The sequence below is a fragment of the Salmo salar genome, chromosome 12 (genome assembly GCF_965601325.2).
Source record: "Salmo salar chromosome 12, fSalSal1, whole genome shotgun sequence".
Classification (NCBI taxonomy): Eukaryota; Metazoa; Chordata; class Actinopteri; order Salmoniformes; family Salmonidae; genus Salmo; species Salmo salar.
The window spans coordinates 102,671,272-102,692,292 of NC_138302.1; the positions used below are offsets into that span (position 1 = coordinate 102,671,272).

At 44.6% G+C, this 21,021-nt stretch overlaps 1 protein-coding gene across 1 annotated transcript in view; it reads right to left on the bottom strand.

Moving 5' to 3' along the window:
* The window catches only part of LOC106594380 (arf-GAP with coiled-coil, ANK repeat and PH domain-containing protein 3), a 93,247-nt gene that overhangs the window by 3,383 nt on the left and 68,843 nt on the right, over nt 1-21,021 (bottom strand). The window contains exons 11-18 of the mRNA XM_082959580.1: nt 12,162-12,274; nt 11,632-11,683; nt 11,214-11,314; nt 10,943-11,054; nt 8,428-8,654; nt 1,690-1,759; nt 1,409-1,503; nt 544-758 (exon numbers count right to left, since the gene is read on the bottom strand). Coding sequence (XP_082815706.1) covers nt 544-758; nt 1,409-1,503; nt 1,690-1,759; nt 8,428-8,654; nt 10,943-11,054; nt 11,214-11,314; nt 11,632-11,683; nt 12,162-12,274 — 985 coding nt within the window. The remainder of the gene's footprint in view (nt 1-543; nt 759-1,408; nt 1,504-1,689; nt 1,760-8,427; nt 8,655-10,942; nt 11,055-11,213; nt 11,315-11,631; nt 11,684-12,161; nt 12,275-21,021) is intronic.

The window sequence follows — 21,021 nt, forward strand, 5'->3', positions numbered from 1 at the left end:
TGTACCATAGAGACTGATGTACCATAGAGACTGATGTACCATCCTGACTGATGTACCATCCTGACTGATGTACCATCCTGACTGATGTACCATAGAGACCAATGTACCATAGTGACTGATGTACCATAGAGACCAATGTACCATAGTGACTGATGTACCATAGAGACCAATGTACCATAGTGACTGATGTACCATAGAGACTGATGTACCATCCTGACTGATGTAACATAGTGACTGATGTACCATAGAGACTGATGTACCATAGAGACTGATGTACCATCCTGACTGATGTACCATCCTGACTGATGTACCAGAGACCAATGTACCATAGTGACTGATGTACCATAGAGACCAATGTACCATAGTGACTGATGTACCATAGAGACCAATGTACCATAGTGACTGATGTACCATAGTGACTGATGTACCATAGTGACTGATGTACCATAGTGACTGATGTAACATAGTGACTGATGCAGGGACGGACTGGGACCAGCAATTTTGCTATTTTTGTCCATTATAGATCATCATCAGTTCAGTCACCTGAGGACAGGTTTCCCGGTGAGGCGATATCGTGGAGATATTTCTGGGGTGTTTTGGACGCTCCTCTTACGGAGCTTTTGTGGCGTTGGCACATCTTCACGCTCCAGGGATTGGACGTCTGCCTCCCTCCCTCCACCAATGAGTTTCTGCCGCTGATCTTCTTCAGGAAACGCCTCTCCACGTACTTAGCCTTGATCCACGCCTCCTTCTCCCGCCTGGGATGGGGAAAATATTATATCGACTTTCTTTCATTATTATTTAATATAATTTTTTTTTGTTATGGTTTGCAACGACATTCCAACCTTATAGACCACGGCTTTGTCATAAAATCTTGAAAAAGTTTCCTTTCCTTTATTATAATCGTTTCATGACTATTCTAGTGCCCAGAATTACACCTGGCTGTGGCGGTTACGAAATCTCGTCAGCCGGTGACTGTCAAGCAAATCCCGGTCGGTTTCACGGTAACTGACCGTTAATTAACATAAACACATTTAGCATTTCCTGGCTTCCTACAAGCCACTGATGCAGACCTTTGGAACATCTACATTTTAAAAAGTCTAATAAATCCATGTAATATAGTCTACACCTTCACCATAAATATATTGTGTATTTTAGGCAGGTGTGTACAAACATCATCAGTCTCTCATTCACAAATTTGACAAGAACTTGACAATGCCTCGGATTTCATTTGGTAGGCTACTAATGACCATGAGCAGCATCAGAGCTTGGAGAAGCCAAATTACCGTGACTAAACGGTCACGTGGAATTTGACTGCATTCGTGAATCGTGACTGCCGGTGTGGCGGTAATACGGTCATCGTAACAGCCCTAGTCATGACCACAGATGGTGATGACATATCGCTCACCTAGGACTGGAGGGTTCAGGTTTCTTCACTCCCAGCTCCTCGCAGGCTCCCTCGTAGATGTGGTTGATCACGCTGTTACCCAGCTCACACATCAACTGGAGGACGGTAAAAAAGATTGGAGAGAGAGAAAGAGTAAGAGATGAGAAAAGCAGTGGTCCTATAAAAAAAGCTTTTAATGAATCTTCCATCGATTCCTCACGTCCTTGCCTCTTTCTTTAAAAAAAAAAACTGAGAAAGAGCCAGTGAGGTAGAGTTGAGAGCAGGAAGTGACAGAAACTCACCTTGAGTAGCTCTGGTTCCCAGGAGTCCAGTGTTAGTGAGCGCACCTTGGAGCAGTGAACCCCCAGACTCCTAAAAGAAAAACCACACAACACAGAGAAACACTGTCAGTTACAAGTTAGAAATACAATTATCTCACCATCTTCTATCAAGTGTGGCACTTTAAAATGCTTCAAAATATCGAGGCTATTTTGTACTACTACCCCATTTCACTTCATTTTCTGAAGAGGTCCAATTAGTCTCCCAAAAATATATAATATTATTTGTGGCGTACAGCAGGTCAGCCACCAGGGGGTGACTCGTCGAGGCCTGGTGACAGACGGAGTATACATCACGAGACAACGGCTCCATCTGCTGGACGTGCCAGGTCTCGACGGGCTCTCCGGCCAGGACTAATTGGGACTGATTGGGGAGTTGGTGAGTAATCAAGGGGCTGATTGCTCACCAGCTGGACCAGCCCCATAAAGCTGCCAGAAGGGCAGCACACAGGGGAGGACTGGGGGAAAAAAGATGACTTCCGTGTAGTTGGAGACGGTATCCCGGAAAAGGTGTCATGGGGGAGACCTATCCTTTTCTTTTGATTTACTATTTAATAAACACCCTTGAAACTGAGTTAATCATACTCTGTCCGTGTCTGATCTGTGTAAACGTCTTGACCCAACCCCCTGGTCTGCCACAACTGGTGGAGAATGCAGGCAATCTGATAACGTGGTCAGATCAGGGTTGATGTTTACGCAGCGTCAGCATGGACGAGTTGATAGCTAGGTTCGTCCGGGTCCAACAAGCACAACAGGCGCTTCAGGAACGAATGCTGGAGGAACAGCGATTACAAAACATCCGCCTCGTTGAGGAATCAGGAAGCTGCAAGGAGAAACGTCTCCTGAATCACATCCCAACCAGTTTTTACTCAAACGGAAGACGATGACGTCGAAACATACCTCTGTACGTTTGAAAGGACAGCGCTACGGGAAGGATGGCCAAGGTCGAAGTGGGCCAGTCTGCTGGCCCCGTTCCTCTCGGGGAATGCCCAAAAGGCATATTGGGACCTGAATGATGAACATGCGGCTAATTACGACGGACTCAAACGGGAGATACTCAGCCGCTACGGGTACAGCCTGGCCCATCGGGCTCAACGGTACTACGACTGGAGGTTCATAGCCGACGCATCCCCCCGAGCACAGATGAGCGACCTACTGCGCGTCACCAGGGCATGGCTCCTAACCGACGTATCCACCCTCTCCATCCTTGACAAAGTGGCCCTGGATCGCTTCTTACGGGCGCTACCCTACGACATGAAGAGTGCAGCGAGTATATGGTCGCCCCAGACCTTGGAAGGCCTCCTGGAAGCAGTGGAGATGCATCATTACATGAGTGGGAGCCGGGATGAGCCGGTGACCCAGCCGAGGGGACGGAAGGACAGCCCCACCGCGGTGTACCCCGAACCAACAGTCGGCAGGGCCAAAGGACCTCAAACCCGTGAAGAAATGGCTAGGGTAGGGCCGACCCTTCCCCGATGACCCCAGGCAGATGGAGACCAACAGAGGTGTTTTGAGTGTGGCACCCGGGGGCACATTGCCTGGAATTGCCCGGCTCGAGAGGAGTCGATGCCATCAACTAGCCCCGGCGGTGAGGTGGGTCACGCCGTGAACTATGTCACCGCCTGTTGGGCGCACCACAAATCAACTGCACCCATGGTCCCAGTGAAAGTTGACGGACACGACACGGAAGCGCTATTGAACACCGGAAGTACGGTTACGCTCGTAACCACGAGCCTGCTGAACCAGGAGACCGAAAGGGGTAGGGAGATGTCCATTTCCTGTGTTCACGGTGACACAAAGCGGTATCCAACCGTATGGACCACCATTGTGACGCCACAAGGGAGCTGCCAGATGACGGTGGGTGCAGTGCCAGAGCTGCCGGTACCTCTCCTAGTGGAACGGGATTGTCCTCTGTTCGCAGCCCTATGGGGTCACAAGTTGAGGAAGAAGGTACGAGCCGGCCAAAGAAGAGAGCGGGGACGATCAATAGCCTGTGCGGCCCGGAAGCAACCGGTTAACCAGCATGGGTCTACGGCTGGCCCACACCCACCTGTTGGGGGCACACCTGGGAATGGAGAAGACCCGGGAATGATTCGCCGCCCGGTTCCACTGGCCCGGGATGAGGAGGGCCGTGGAAGACTACTGTCGCAGCTGCCTGGAGTGTCAACTCACGGCCCCGAAAGCCCACTTCCCGAAGCCCATTGGTCCCCCTACCGATCATCGGGGTGCCCTTTGAACGCATCGCCATGGACATAGTGGGACCCCTGGTAAAAACAGCACGAGGACACCGGTACATCCTGGTGATAGTAGATTATGCCACCCGCTATCCCGAGGCCATTCCACTTCGGGCGACGGTATCCAAGGGAATCGCCAGGGAGCTGTTCCACCTCTTTAGCCGGGTGGGCATACCGAACGAGATCTTGACAGACCAAGGTACAGAGTTTATGTCCCGCCTCATGAAAGAGTTTTGTGCAGATCAAGCAGATCCGGACCTCCGTGTTTCACCCGCAGACGGATAGGCTCATCGAGCGCTTTAATAAAACGCTCAAACAGATGCTACGGAAGGTCTACAATCCCACCTAATGTTCTCAATCTGAGAAGTACCCCAATCGTCCACTGGGTTTTCCCCATTCAAACTCCTCTACGGGAGGAGGCCATGCGGCCTACTGGACCTCGCAAAGGAGGTGTGGGAAGCCCAACCGACCCCATTACGCAGCGTGGTAGAGCACGTGGAGACAACGAGGGAGCAGATGACAGCCATATGGCCCGTCATGAGGGAACATATGGAGAAGGCCCAATGCGCCCAAGCCCAGGTCTACAATCGAGGAGCCCAACCCCGAGAATTCCAGGTGGGAGACAAGGTGTTGGTCTTAATCCCCACGGCCGAAAGTCAGTTCCTGGCAACATGGCACGGGCCATACGAGGTGATAGAGAAGCTGGGACCTGTCAATTACCGATTACGGCAACCGGGGGGACGGAAACCTCGTGAACCTGTTGAAGAAGTGGCATGAGAGGACAGCCTTGGCCGTGTTATGGTCGGGACCCAGGACACCAACGACCCGGCCCAGAAGCAAAAGCTCAGGGAGCTTGGCGATTGGAACACGGCGGTGTTCTCCAAGAAGCCAGGCCGCACAACCATCATTGAACACCACATCCGTACTCGGCCCGGCGAAATGGTAAGAAAGAGGCCATATTGGATTCCGGAGGCCTGAAGGAAGGCCGTGAAGCAGGAAGTGGAGGCTATGCTGAGGATGGGGGTCGTTGAAGAGTCCCACAGACCCTGAGCCTAAGCAGTGGGTGTTTGACAGAAGTGGTTGAGGTTTAACCTGGCGTAGGGAGAGAGAGCTTTAACAGTCTGTAAATCTGAAGGTTTAACCTGGTGTAGGGAGAGAAAGCTGTAACATAGTCTGTAAATCTGAAGGTTTAACCTGGCGTAGGGAGAGATCACTGTAACATAGTCTGTAAATCTGAAGGTTTAACCTGGCGTATGGAGAGATCACTGTAACCTGGTCTGTAAACCTGAAGGCATGGTGGGAGTAGTTCTAATTGGATTACGTTTTAATCCCCAGACGTCGGACTATACAGTCTGCCACCTCTCTCTCTCTCGGTAAACCATGTCAAATCATTCCAAAGTACCAGCTGGTCAAAGCAACTAGTTCATTATCTGTTTGTCAACAATGTAAACTCCACGTGAGACGTGCATCATTGTACAAGTCTCTTGCAAAACACATTGTAAATGGGTGACAGTCCTATCTTAACCTTTCTAAAACATCCCTGGTATACCTTAGTACAGCGCCTTGCAAAAGTATTCATCCCCCTTGGCGTTTTTCCTATTTTGTTGCATTACAACCTGTAATTTTATTTGGATTTCATGTAATGGACATCCACAAAATAGTCCAAATTGGTGAAGTGAAATTGAAAAAAAATTACTTGTTTCAAGAGATTTACATTTTTTTAAAAATATATTTTGCATCTTCAAAGTGGTAGGCATGTTGTGTAAATCAACCGATACAAACCCCCCCAAAAATCTATTTTTATTCCAGGTTGTAAGGCAACAAAATAGGAAAAATGCTAAGGGGTGTGAATACTTTCGAAAGTTGGTATCATAAGTATCCCCCCTAAATTTCTTCACATTTTATTGTGTTACAAAGTAGGATTAAAATGGATGATAATTTTTCATCTAAGATCTACAGAAAATACTCATCAATTTTTTAAAAACTTTTTTAAAAGTAATTAAAAATTAAACACTAATATACCTGGATTAGATAAGTATTCACCGCCCTGGGTCAATACATGTCAGAAATAAATGTAAATGTAGCTGTAATTATAGCTGTGAGTCTTTCTGGGTAAGTCTCTTAATTAAAAATAAATCTTCTTAGGGCTAGGCTTCCCGCTTCAAATAAATAATCATAACAATTATGAATATTAAACATACAAGTGTCTTATATCGGTTGAAAGCTTACATTCTTGTTAGTCTAACTGCACTGTCTGATTTACAGTAGCTATTACAGTGAAAGCATGCCATGTGATTGTTTGAGGACGGCGCCCCACATCAAAATATTTTTCCACCCGGCACAGGTTTCATAAATTCACAAATATCGATTAAATATTAAATTACTTTTTGAAAATCTTCCTCTGATTTGTCATCCAAAGGGTCCCAGCTATAACATGTAGTGTCGTTTTGTTAGATAAAATCCTTCTTTATATCCCAAAAAGTCTGTTTAGTTTGCGCCATCGATTTGAGTAATCCACTCATTCAACATGCAGAGAAAGGAATCCAAAAACTTGTTGAAGCGTTGTTTCACTTTGTTTCAACAAGTCAAAGTACATTTGTATTGACTCCTCAGATACCCTAAAATGTAATCAAACTATAATATTTCATACGGAAAGAATTATGTTCAATAGGAAAATTATATTAGCAGATGCGTCTCCTCTTCATCGTGTGCGCATACACACATTTCCCTGTAGTAAAACTCCTTATTCTTACTCGTTTTGGAAGAAACAAGCCTGAAACCTTGAACATTGAGTGCTGACACCCAGTGGAAGTCATAGGAATTGCATCCTGGGAGGTAGATTTAATTATTTCCCTGTACCTTCCATTGGAAGAGCATGTGCTCTCAAAAAAATTAAATTCTAGTTGCTTTTTCTTTGGATTTTCTCCAACCATATCTATTGTGCTATAGTCTCCTACATTATTTTAACATTACTACAAACTTCAAAGTTCTTCTTTCCAACGGTACCAATTATATGCATATCCTGGCTTCAGGGCCTGAGCAACAGGCAGTTTACTTTGGGCACGTCAGTCAGGCGGAAATTGAGAAAAGGGACCCTAGCCTGAAGAAGAGCTTTGCACACCTGGATTGTGCAATATTTGCCCATTATTCTTTTTTTAATTCTTCAAGCCCTGTCACGGTGTCAAAACTGTAACTTGGCCATTCAGGAACATTCACTGACTTTGGTAAGCAACGACAGTGTAGATTTGGCCTTGTGTTGTAGATTACCTTCCTGCTGAAAGGTGAATTTGTCTTCCAGTGTCTGGTGGAAAGCAGACTGAACCAGGTTTTCCTCTAGGATTTTGCCTGTGCTTAGCTCCAATCACATTTATTTTTATCCCGACAATCTCCCCAGTCTTTGCCGATGTCAGGAATACCCATACCATGCTGCAGCCAATTACCTTACTTGAAAATAAGGAAGCACTTACTCAGTGATGTGTTGTGTTGGATTTTCCCCAAACATAAAGCTCTGTATTTAGGCCAAAAAGTATCTTCCTTTGCCATGTCTTCTTGCAGTATTACTTTAGTGTCTTGTTGCATACAGGATGCATGTTTTAGAATATTTGTATTCTGTATATTTGTATTCTTTTCACTCTGTAAATTTAGGTCATTATTATGGAGTCACTACAATGTTGTTGATCCATCCTCAGTTCTCTCCCTTAAAATTCCAACACTTGACTGTGGGACCTTATAGATGTTGTATGTATGGGGGACAGAGGAAGGATTAGTCATTAAAAATCATGTAAACCCTTATTATTTCACACAGAGTGAGCCCATGTAACTTATTAGGTGATTTGTTAAGACAAATTTTACTCCAGAACTAATTTAGGCTTGACTAAAGGGGCTGAATACTTATGCAATGACTATAGTTTAGTTATTGAATTTGTAAACATTTGTAGAATTTCCTTTTCACTTTGACATTATGGAGTATTTTGTGTAGATGAATGACAAAAAAAAATCACAAATAAATACATTTATTTATTTAAATCCCACTTTCTAACGCTACAAAATGTGAAAATACCCAAGAAGGAATACTTCCCAGAACACTGTATGGTGGTTATTGTAGTTCAGTTCTCTACCTGTGTATGCCGGGGCACTGTGTTGTGGTTATTGTAGTTCAGTTCTCTACCTGTGTATGCCAGAGCACTGTGTTGTGGTTATTGTAGTCCAGTTCTCTACCTGTGTATGCCGGGGCACTGTGTTGTGGTTATTGTAGTCCAGTTCTCTACCTGTGTATGCCGGGGCACTGTGTTGTGGTTATTGTAGTTCAGTTCTCTACCTGTGTATGCCAGAGCACTGTGTTGTGGTTATTGTAGTTCAGTTCTCTACCTGTGTATACCAGGGAACTGTGTTGTGGTTATTGTAGTTCAGTTCTCTACCTGTGTATACCGGAGCACTGTGTTGTGGTTATTGTAGTTCAGTTCTCTACCTGTGTATGCCAGAGCACTCGATGCAGAGCAGAACTCCCAGGTTGATGGAGGCCCAGCAGGGTGCAGCCTGGGAGCAGTCACAACACAGCTCATTACCCTGCAGGGTTTGTACCCGGTGTAGGATGCTCTCCCCTATGCCCTCACCTCCTCTCCCTCCTCTCTCCCCCCGCGGCTCACTGGCTGAGTCTATACTGCTGGTGGAGGGGGAGGCTGCCCGGTCCAGACGCTAAGGGAGAGAAAACAGGCAGACAGAACAGAACATGGTTGGTTCTAGTTCAGTGTTTACTGAAAACTCTTGGGTCCGAGGGAAAGATTGGCTCTGTTCGGTGGGCCATAATTTTCAAAAAGCTTTAGGTGGGGCACCAATATGAATCAAGTTTTGGAACTCCAGACAGTGTTAAAGAGATTTGTTGCCTATCTTAAAACAAGTGTCAGGCAGGGCTACCTCATCAACTCCACTACATCTATGTAGGGTTAGTGGCAGGCAGTGGCGGTTGGTGACATTTAAGATGAGGGAGGACAATTTTTTTTTTTCTTCTTCCATGAGCATGACCGTGCTTCTACACCTGCATTGCTTGCTGTTTTGGGTTTTAGGCTGGGTTTCTGTACTGCCACTTTGAGATATCAGCTGATGTAAGAAGGGCTATATAAATACATTTGATTTGATTGATTTCTATTACAGAATGTTGGATGACTGTCATTCATATTCCATTCACCCAGTTCAATGTAACAGTGATGGGTCTAGGATACTGTCCTTCATATTCACCCAGTTCAATGTAACAGTGATGGGTTTAGGCTACTACATGATACTCTAATGTTCCCTATACAAATCAAGAGGTTGCTACAACCTGGCCTATGAATGAAAGATTATAATGTAGGTGCACACAGGTCGAGAGAAACATTAGAGTAATCAAGGTGACAAACAGTGACACATTCTATATCGCCTTGCACACTCTGGCCTGCATCTAGCCGATCTAGGATGTAATAATTAGTCCAACAGTTGCAAATGAGAGTTTCTATTGGACAAATTTAGGTATGTTTTATCCTCGTTTCACTCCGTTTGCTTCCGTTTAAGAAATTATTTTCAACAGAATCGGCAGAATGAATACACCCCTGATCATACGCAAACACAGTTCACTTTCATAGCAGCCACATACAAACAGCATGATCCCTTTCATAGCAGCCACATACAAACAGCATGATCCCTTTCATAGCAGCCACATACAAACAGCATGATCCCTTTCATAGCAGCCACATACAAACAGCATGATCCCTTTCAGAGCAGCCACATACAAACAGCATGATCCCTTTGATCGTTGTATAATTCCTTCTTGCATCTACGCGCTCTCCTCCTCTCACCTTTTCCCTTCGCTTGTGGACTTCAGTGCACAACACATCAGCTGTCTGTGACCAGGTGAAAAAAGACTTTACAAGCCAAACCTTCATATCATGACCGCTAACCGCTACACACAGCCTACATCGTTGTCATGTAATAGTCAACATAGTAAAACCCACTACAATCATACAGCAGAGAGTACAGTCAACAGCAAGCAGTTTAGCAGTTACAGCGACGGGCACCGGTGCCAATAAATTAATAAAACCAAAAAAGCGTATCTTGACTTGGAAGAGTATAACCATAGCCAGCTAGCTAACGTAGCATCCCTCTCTGTTTGAGCCGGGTGTTTGAGTAGGCTAAACTAGCTAGCTGCATTCAGTAGCTAAGTGATAGTGAAAAAAAATACTTTGAAATCTCTCTCTCTTGCTTCACCTTCATTTTTAAAGAAATTAATTTGTTAAAAATTGTTCAACTATTGTCTCTCTTTGAGTCAACTACCCACCACATTTTATGCACTGCAGTGCTAGCTAGCTGTAGCTTATGCTTTCAGTACTAGATTCATTATCTGATCCTTTGATTGGGTGGACAACATGCCAGTTCATGCTGCAAGAGCTCTGATAGGTTGGAGGACGTCCTCTGGAAGTTGTCATATTTACTGTGTAAGTCTATGGAAGGGGGTGAGAACCATGAGCCTCCTAGGTTTTGTATTGAAGTCAATGTACCAAGAGGAGGACGGAAGCTAGCTGTCCTCCGGCTACACCATGGTGCTATCCTACAGAGTGCTGTTGAGGCATCTGTAGACATTTGTTTGAAAACAGTGTGTTTTAATTCACTATTTAGTGGCGTGAATATATTTAGTATAATTTTATCTAATAATGCTAACTTTTTAAATGTTTCACTATTTTTATTGTTTATGAAATTCACTGAGGAGGATGGTCCTCCCCTTCCTCCTTTGAGGAGCCTCCAATAGTGTTAAGGTTAGGGTTAGGGTTAAGGTTAGGGTTTGGGTTAAGGTTAGGGTTTGGGTTAGGGTTAGTGTTAGGGTTAGTGTTAGTGTTAAGGTTAGCGTTAAGGTTAAGGATAGGGTTAAGGTTAGTGTTAAGGATAGGGTTAAGGTTAAGGATAGGGTTAAGGTTAAGGTTAGGGTTAGTGTTAAGGTTAGGATTAGGGTTAGGTACCTTGATGTAGTAGTTGTCTGATATCTCTCTGTATGCAGAGGCGATGGAGGCCTGTACAGCTTGGACCCAGGCCTGCCGTAACTTCTCTGACTCTGCCTGGAGCATACAGCTCCTAGTGGGAGAGAGGAGAGTAAAGAGAGGACACACACACACACAAACACTGATGATCTCACACACACACACACACACACACACACACACACACACACACACACACACACACACACACACACACACACACACACACACACACACACACACACACACTTACTTGGTGGGGGACACCATCTCAAAGCAGAACCTCCTCTCTCCATCCTCACAGGGTTTGACTGAACACAGCCTCAGGTCTTCCACCACAACCGTCAGGACATCCTATTGGCAGAAAGGAGTGTCAATCAAAACACGACATCCTAACATTGGCAGAGAGGAGTGTCAATCAAAACTTTAGTCCCTGGCTTACTGTACTAGTCCATCAGCACATAATAACATTGTAAATTAGCTCTCCTGTTAAAAGTCACAGTTCTTTTCAATATTGTCTATGGAACACCTGTTTGGTCGGAAACCACTGGAGTAGAAGTTCTGTCATGCTGACTTGTATCTACCTGCATATATTAGTGTAAATAATTCACTAAAGAGTTCTCTGATACAGGTCTTGTGTTTGTTTTGGCTTTCTACAGGTGTGTTCCTACCTTGAGTCTCTTCTGGTAGACCAGCTGGCTGTTCTGTATGGAGAACCACCGCCTGGAAAAAGGAGGAGAGTGGGGGAGAGAGGAGAGGAGGGGAGGAGGGAGTAGATAGGAGAGAGGAGAGGAGGAGAAGAGAGGAGGAGAGAGGAGGAGAGCAGAGAGGAGAGGAGGAGTGAGTAGAGAGGGAGGAGAGAGAGAGAGAGGAGAGAGGGGAGGAGAGAGAGAGGAAGGGGAGGAGAGGAGAAGAGAAGAGAGGAGAGGAGGGGAGAGGAAGAGAGGAGGGGAGGAGGGAGTAGATAGGAGAGGAGAGAAGGGAGGAGGAGAGAGGAGAGGAGGAGGAGAGGAAGAGAGAGGAGAGGAGGAGGGAGTAGAGAGGGAGTAGAGAGGGAGGAGAGAGGAGAGGAGAGAGGAAAGGGAGGAGAGGAGAAGAGAAGAGGAGAGAGAAAGATGGAAAACCATTGCCAGTCAAAAAGAGCAGGACTGACTAGTAACTAGTTGGCAGGAGAGGACAGGTATGTGTGTTTCTGTCTCACCTGTTCCAGGTCTTGAAGGTGTTGGAGGCCCTCTTGAACAGATAACCTTCCATCACCACTCCGTTAGGAGCATCTACGTTGAACTCCACCTTGTTACCATCGTAGGAGAAGTCCTAGAGACATACAGAGACAGAGGAGAAGACTGAGGTCAGTGTCTGTAGTCAACCAGAGTCTGTAGTCAACAGTCAATCCTCAAACAAAGATACCAGTCCTAGAGGCTCACAGCAGATCGTTACAGAACAGAGATAAAGGCATATGGAAATATACGTCCTTCCTCTGAAAACAACAACAAAAGCTCTGAACCAGACGCTTGAAATAATAGTTTTACATCCTGCCCTGTGAATAGCACACTACAGAACAGTATTAGAACCTGACAGTGTCAACACACTACAGAACAGTATTAGAACCTGACAGTGTCAACACACTACAGAACAGTATGTCACTGTGTCAAAGAGGTAGTGATGGCTTGTATGGCTGTAAGAGAGAGATACACACCGTGTTACAGACAGAGACACACCGCTGTGTTACAGACAGAGAGACACGCCGCTGTGTTAAAGACAGAGACACACCGCTGTGTTACAGACAGAGAGACACGCCGCTGTGTTAAAGACAGAGAGACACGCCGCTGTGTTAAAGACAGAGACACCGCTGTGTTACAGACAGAGACACACCACTGTGTTACAGACAGAGACACATCACTGTGTTACAGACAGACAGAGACACACCGCTGTGTTACAGACAGAGAGAGACACGCCGCTGTGTTACAGACAGAGACACACCGCTGTGTTACAGACAGAGACACACCGCTGTGTTACAGACAGAGAGAGACACACCGCTGTGTTACAGACAGAGACACACCGCTGTGTTACAGACAGAGAGAGACACACCGCTGTGTTACAGACAGACAGAGACACGCCGCTGTGTTACAGACAGAGACACACCGCTGTGTTACAGACAGAGAACAAACAAGGGTTGATAGATAGTAGAACTTCGGCCGTCAGAGATTCGGCCGTCAGTCATAGATAGTAGGGTTAGGATGAGGGTTAAGGTTAGGATGAGGGTTAAGGTTAGGATGAGGGTTAGGATTAAGGTTAGGGTTAGGATGAGGGTTAAGGTTAGGATGAGGGTTAGGGTTAGGGTTAGAATGAGGGTTAAGGTTAAGGTTAGGATGAGGGTTAAGGTTAGTATGAGGGTTAGGGTTAAGGTTAGGATGAGGGTTAAGGTCAGTATGAGGGTTAAGGTCAGGATGAGGGTTAAGGTTAGGATGAGGGTTAAGGTTAGGATGAGGGTTAAGGTTAGGATGAGGGTTAGGGTTAGAATGAGGGTTAAGGTTAGGATGAGGGTTAAGGTTAGGATGAGGGTTAGGGTTAGGATGAGGGTTAAGGTTAGGATGAGGGTTAAGGTTAGGATGAGGGTTAGGGTTAGATTGAGGGTTAAGGTTAGGATGAGGGTTAAGGTTAGTATGAGGGTTAGGGTTAAGGTTAGGATGAGGGTTAGGATGAGGGTTAGGATGAGGGTTAAGGTTAGAATGAGGGTTAAGGTTAGGATGAGGGTTAGGGTTAGGATGAGGGTTAGGATGAGGGTTAGGGTTAGGATGAGGGTTAGGATGAGGGTTAAGGTCAGGATGAGGGTTAAGGTTAGGATGAGGGTTAAGGTTAGGATGAGGGTTAAGGTTAGAATGAGGGTTAGGGTTAGAATGAGGGTTAAGGTTAGGATGAGGGTTAAGGTTAGGATGAGGGTTAGGATGAGTGTTAAGGTTAGGATGAGGGTTAAGGTTAGGATGAGGGTTAAGGTTAGAATGAGGGTTAAGGTTAGGATGAGGGTTAGGGTTAGAATGAGGGTTAAGGTTAGGATGAGGGTTAAGGTTAGTATGAGGGTTAGGGTTAAGGTTAGGATGAGGGTTAAGGTTAGGATGAGGGTTAAGGTTAGGATGAGGGTTAAGGTTAGAATGAGGGTTAAGGTCAGGATGAGGGTTAAGGTCAGGATGAGGGTTTGGGTCAGGATGAGGGTTAAGGTTAGAATGAGGGTTAAGGTTAGGATGAGGGTTAAGGTTAGAATGAGGGTTAAGGTTAGGATGAGGGTTAAGGTTAGAATGAGGGTTAAGGTTAGGATGAGGGTTAAGGTTAGAATGAGGGTTAAGGTTAGGATGAGGGTTAAGGTTAGGATGAGGGTTAAGGTTAGGATGAGGGTTAAGGTTAGGATGAGGGTTAAGGTTAGAATGAGGGTTAATGTTAGTTTGAGGGTTAAGGTCAGGATGAGGGTTAAGGTTAGGATGAGGGTTAAGGTTAGGATGAGGGTTAGGATGAGGGTTAGGATGAGGGTTAGGATAAGGGTTAAGTTTAGGATGAGGGTTAGGATGAGGGTTAGGATGAGGGTTAAGGTTAGAATGAGGGTTAAGGTTAGGATGAGGGTTAGGGTTAGGATGAGGGTTAGGATGAGGGTTAGGATGAGGGTTAGGATGAGGGTTAAGGTTAGGATGAGGGTTAGGATGAGGGTTAAGGTTAGGATGAGGGTTAACCTCTTCACTATGGGGGGCAGTATTTTTACGGCCGGATGAAAAACGTACCCAATTTAAACTGCCTCCTACTCAGACTCGGAAGGTAGGATATGCATATTATTAGTAGATTTGGATAGAAAACACTCTGAAGTTTCTAAATCTGTTTGAATGATGTCTGTGAGTATAACAGAACTCATATGGCAGGCCAAAACCTGAGAAAAATCCAACCAAGAAGTTTGACCTCACATGGTTGTAGTCATTTCAACTGATGTTCTATCTAAACTACAGTGTCTGTGATGTCATATTGCACTTCCTAAGGCTTCCACTAGATGTCAACAGTCATTAGAACCTTGTTTGAGGCTTCTACAATGCAATTTGATTGAATAATACCCGCAACCGTAAGTGGGTCGACCTGGTGTCATTGACTTACCTCGTGCGCAGAGCTAGCCATTTTTATTTTTCTTCTGTAATGAATCTGCTATTTTCCGGTTGGAATATTATCAAAATTCTACGTTAAAAACACCCTAAAGATTTATTGTGAACATGGTTTGACATGTTTCTACAAACGCTGAGGGAACTTTATAACTTTTCGTCGACGGTGGATAGATGCATTTTGGAATGGTGATCTGGACGCGCCATCAAAACAGATTTATTTCGACATAAATTATGGACTTTATCGAACAAATTAACATTTCTTGTGGAAGTGGAAGACCTTCCGAGTGCATTCAGCCAAAGATCAGCAAAGGTAAGATAATATTTTTAACGTATTTCAGCGTTTTGTGGATGCCGTGGCTGGACGGCTAACTGAATAGCTTGGGGCTCAGTACTCAGAATATTGAACAATGTGCTTTCTCCGTAAAGTTAATTTGAAATCTCACAAAGCGGTTGCATAAAGGAATAGTTCATCTATACTTCTTTAATTAATTGTTATATATTTTGTCAACGTTTATGATGAGATGGGTCATAACATCCCTAAACCAGTTTAAGATGGGCCATAACCTCCCTAACCCAGATTCAGATGGGCCATAACCTCCCTAAACCAGGTTCAGATGGGCCATAACCTCCCTAACCCAGGTTCAGATGGGCCATAACCTCCCTAAACCAGGTTCAGATGGGCCATAACCTCCCTAACCCAGGTTCAGATGGGCCATAACATCCCTAACCCAGATTCAGATGGGCCATAACCTCCCTAAACCAGGTTCAGATGGGCCATAACCTCCCTAACCCAGGTTCAGATGGGCCATAACCTCCCTAAACCAGGTTCAGATGGGCCATAACCTCCCTAACCCAGGTTCAGATGGGCCATAACCTCCCTAAACCAGGTTCAGATGGGCCATAACCTCCCTAAACCAGGTTCAGATGGACCATAACATCCCTAACCCAGATTCAGATGGACCATAACCTCCCTAAACCAGGTTCAGATGGGCCATAACATCCCTAACCCAGATTCAGATGGACCATAACATCCCTAAACCAGGTTCAGATGGGCCATAAGATCCCGGTAACAACCCTGCTTCTGGACATCACATGGATGGGGCTGTAGTGCAGCGGGTTGGGAGCTTCAGGTTCCTCTGTGTCTACATCACTAAGGAACTAACATGGTCTACACACACCCACACAGTTGTGAAGAGGTCACGAAAGCACCTCTTCACCCTCAGGAGGCTGAAAAGATTTGGCATGGGCCCTCATCAGATCTTCCGTTCTACAGCTGCAACATGCAGAATAGGCTGTAATTTGGGACTGAGTTGGTTGTGAATGGCCAACTAGTTCTCACAATCTCAATTCAGAATGAAACGTTCATCCATCGTTTCTCAAACGTCACAATTAGAAGTTGTTGCAAATGTCACATTTAGAAGTGTTTAAGGTTACATTTAGGAATTAACTGAGAATGTTTAAGGTCACGTTAAGGAATTAACTCAGAATGTTTAAAGTTACATTTAGGAATTAACTCGGAATGTTTAAAGTTAAGGTTAAGATTACGCATTAACTAAAAGCAGTTAAAGAAAGGGTTAAGGTTTGGGATAGGCTTACATTTTTTTTAAATCCGAAACAAAAAAATGTATCACTGGATTTAAACATGCAACCTTTGGAATCACAGCTGGATTCTTACACCCATCCACCATCCCTGTCCATAACTCCCTAGAAAAACCGAAACCTACTCGAAGGGAAGAGCGTTCACTGTTACCCCTAGTGCAAAGGTTCCATGTCATTTCCCCACGTCCTCAGACATGGATGGATGTCGAATACTGACTTGTATCACTGGTGACCTGCTTGCACACACACACTCACTCTCTCTCTCTCTCTCTCTCTCTCTAATAATACAAAAAAATGAATGGCATAATTATTCCATCTTTCATTCATAGAAATAACAGGATAAAACAACCAAATATATATGAGATTCAGATACCTCCTATTCCAATATTAAACAAAGAAAGTTATTGTAGAAAGTTGTTATGGCTGTCCTGGGAGCGAGTATCAATATTACAATCCTATAATAACTAATTGTCAAGGGGGAAAAAAGCAACTAATAAGCCTAGTTCAGTAAAAATCTCACCAGTGTGTAATCCAACCTGGCAAATATCCTCATCTTTAGCAGGGTAGAATCCAACAGCATTTCACGTTCCAATTCTCCAAGATAAATAACAAATAGACTACAAGGGTGTAAACAAATGAAAAATTTGTTAAAAAAATTGTATCATTTCCAATATTTTCTGTTATAGATTTTGGAGTCTGAAGTCTTTAGTGCACACCGGAGGAACGGAGAAAACAATCTGACCTCACGCCCCGAGCACACCAGTTTGAGCTGTAGTGAAGCCTGAGCTCCTGCAACACAGGCTCTCGCACCACCTGCTCGTGCTGTTCCTGTGTGTATAGTCGAGTCAGCGTGGTTGGTTAGTTCAAGCGTACATGGATTACCCTCATTAGCATACAGATGTCAGTTTATATGATCACTGCACCTGCACATAGTCCATCTATAATTTAGCCCAAACAACTACCCCTTCCCCTACTGTATTTATTTTATTTTGCTACTTTGCACCCCATTATCTCTATTTGTACTTTCTTCTACTACAAATCTACCATTCCAGTGTTTTACTTGCTATATTGTATTTACTTTGCCACCATTGACTTTTTTGCCTTTACCTCCCTTATCTCACCTCATTTGCTCACATTGTACAGAGACTTTTCTACTGTATTATTGGCTGTATGTTTGTTTTACTCCATGTGTAACTCTGTTGTTGTTGTTGTATGTTGTCGAACTGCTTTGCTTTATCTTGGCCAGGTCGCAATTGTAAATGAGAACTTGTTCTCAACTAGCCTACCCGGTTAAATAAAGGTGAAATAAAATAAATAAGTGAAATAAAATAAATAAATAAAATAAATAAATGATGTTGCCCTCGCAGGGAACCGTAAAACGTTATTTTACCGCCAGCTGCAGGAGCTGAAAAGCCACTGGTTGCACCCTGTGTGCGGAGCGATTTATGAGCGACCCATACCCCGGTTTCCATCTGTCTGAGAGTCCACTAAACTATTGCTGCCTAATCAAGCATACATTATGGCTCCCAACACCCATCCAAGGGTCTATACACCCCCCCCCCCCCCCCCCCCCCCCAATACACACCCAGGGCTCCAGGCTACGCACACCTGCTCTTGGTCTAATTCCCACCCTAAATCAACCCCCCCATGGCCAGGACAGGAGCATGGAAGAATGTAGAAGAGGAGATACTAGCATTCCATAGCTAGTGCTCGATTCCGCTGGTTAGAATAGATGATTACCTTGATTTAACAAGGCAAGTTTGATCAACAGATCAACAATGGAACACCTTTCGGTGGGGTCTTTACGTGTAAAAAAAAAAAAGATACACGTCACATGACGCTATTTGAGCTGGCAGTGGGGAGCCAGGATAACAACCTCTCCCTCAACCTGAGACAAGACAAAGGAGATGATTGTGGACTACAGGAAAAGGAGGACCGAGCACGCCCCCTATTCTCATCTACGGGGCTGTAGAGGAGCAGGTTGAGAGCTTCAAGTTCCTTGGTGTCCACATCACCAACAAACTAGAGTGGTCCGAACACACAAAGACAGTCGTGAAGAGGGCACGACAAAGCCTATTCCCGCTAAGGAGACTAAAAAGATTTGGGATGGGTCCTTAGATCCTCAAAAAGTTCTACTGCTGCACCATCGAGAGCATCCTGACTGGGTGCATCACCGCCTAGTATGGCAACAGCGAAGCCTCCGACCGCAAGGCACTACAGAGGGTAGTGTGAATGGCTCAGTACATCACCGGGGCCTTGCTTCCGACCTCTATACCAGGCGGTGTCAGAGGAAGGCCCTAAAAATTGTCAGTCAATTATTTTTTCTTAAAACTGTATTGTTGGTTAAGTGCCTGTCAGTCAGAATTTCACTGTAAGGTCTACATCTGTTGTATTCAGTGCACGTGACAAATAAAATGTGACTATACATGTTTTTAGATCAGCTACATGCAGGTGAGATTGTGCAAAGTGGTATAGAATGTGTCATTGTCTGTCACCTCTAATGTTTCTCTCGACCTGTGTGCACCTACGTTATAATCTTTCATTCGTATGCCAGGTTGTATCAACCTCATGATGGTATAGGGAACATTAGAGTATTATGTAGTATCCTAAACCCATCACTGTTACATTGAACTGGGTGAATGGAATATGAATGACAGTATCCTAAATCCATCACTGTTACATTGAACTGGGTGAAGGACAGTATCCTAAACCCATCACTGTTACATTGAACTGGGTGAATATGAATGACAGTAACCTAAACCCATCACTGTTACATTGAACTGGGTGAATATGAATGACAGTATCCTAAACCCATCACTGTTACATTGAACTGGGTGAAGGACCAGTATCCTAAACCCATCACTGTTACATTGAACTGGGTGAAGGACAGTATCCTAAACCCATCACTGTTACATTGAACTGGGTGAATATGAAGGACAGTCATCCAATATGCTGTAATAGAAATAAGACCATGCTCATGAAAAAAATATATTGTCCTCTCTCATCTTAAACAGCACAGACCGCCACTGGTTTCAGACCAGCACAGTGCTGGTCAGTAGAAGTGTGTTTCAGACCAGCACATTGCTGGTCAGTAGAAGTGTGTTTCAGACCAGCACAGTGCTGGTCAGTAGAAGTGTGTTTCAGACCAGCACAGTGCTGGTCAGTAGAAGTGTGTTTCTGACCAGCACTTCCTCAGCGCTTTGGAGAAGTGTGGATCTGCCTCGTGCGAGACAACTTCATCAGCATCATAGTATTGGTGAATCGCTATAACCTATGAAATACTAGTGATAGATTAACCAATGTGTAATAACTAGTTAAACAATTAATGAACATGTTAAATTATTATGTGACGTGCAGTCATATTCAGCTTTCCACAGCGATGCGGGCCAATGTTTCCCACAGTTGTGTCAAGTTTGCTGGATGTCCTTTTGCTGATGGTGGACCATTTTTGATACACACGGGAAACTGTTGAGTTTGAAAAACCCAGTATCGTTGCAGTTCTTGACGCAAACCGGTGCGCCTGGTACCTACTACCATACCCCGTTCAAAGAAACTTAAATATGTTGTCTTGACCCATTCACCCTCTGAATGGCACACACACACAATCCATGCCTCAATTGTCTCAAGGCTTAAAAATCCTTCTTTAACCCTGTCTCCTCCCCTTCACCTTCACAGACTGAAGTGGATTTAACAGGTGACATCAATAAGGAATCATATCCTTCACCTGGATTCACCTGGTCAGTCTATGTCCTGAAAAGAGCAGGTGTTCTTAATGTTTTGTCCACTCAGTGTATGTACAGTACAGATGTCTAACGCTTCATAGTGTCCTTTACAATGCATTATAACACACTTCATTCTGGAGATGTATCCATGGAGGCTTGTCAGAGGCTGCAATATCTGGAAAATGTGTTTTAGGTATATTTTGGGTACGTTGCAGTGTCCTACATTGTGACGCCAGGACAGCGGAGTCAATCACCACCTTCCGGAGACACCTGAAACCCCACCTCTTTAAGGAATACCTGGGATAGGATAAAGTAATCCTTCTAAACCCCCCCCCCCCCCCTAAAGATTTAGATGCACTATTGTAAAGTGGTTGTTCCACTGGATATCATAAGGTGAATCCACCAATTTGTAAGTCGCTCTGGATAAGAGCGTCTGCTAAATGACGTAAATGTAAATGTTTGGTTTACACACGTACACACTAACAAAAACACCCACAAATCTAGTCGATTCAACTAATTATTATTTTAGTATTTGGTTCCATAGCCTTTTTTTTGTTGTTTACTCAACTTTTCGGTCCAAGTGTTACCTGAATAAAACAATAAAAAT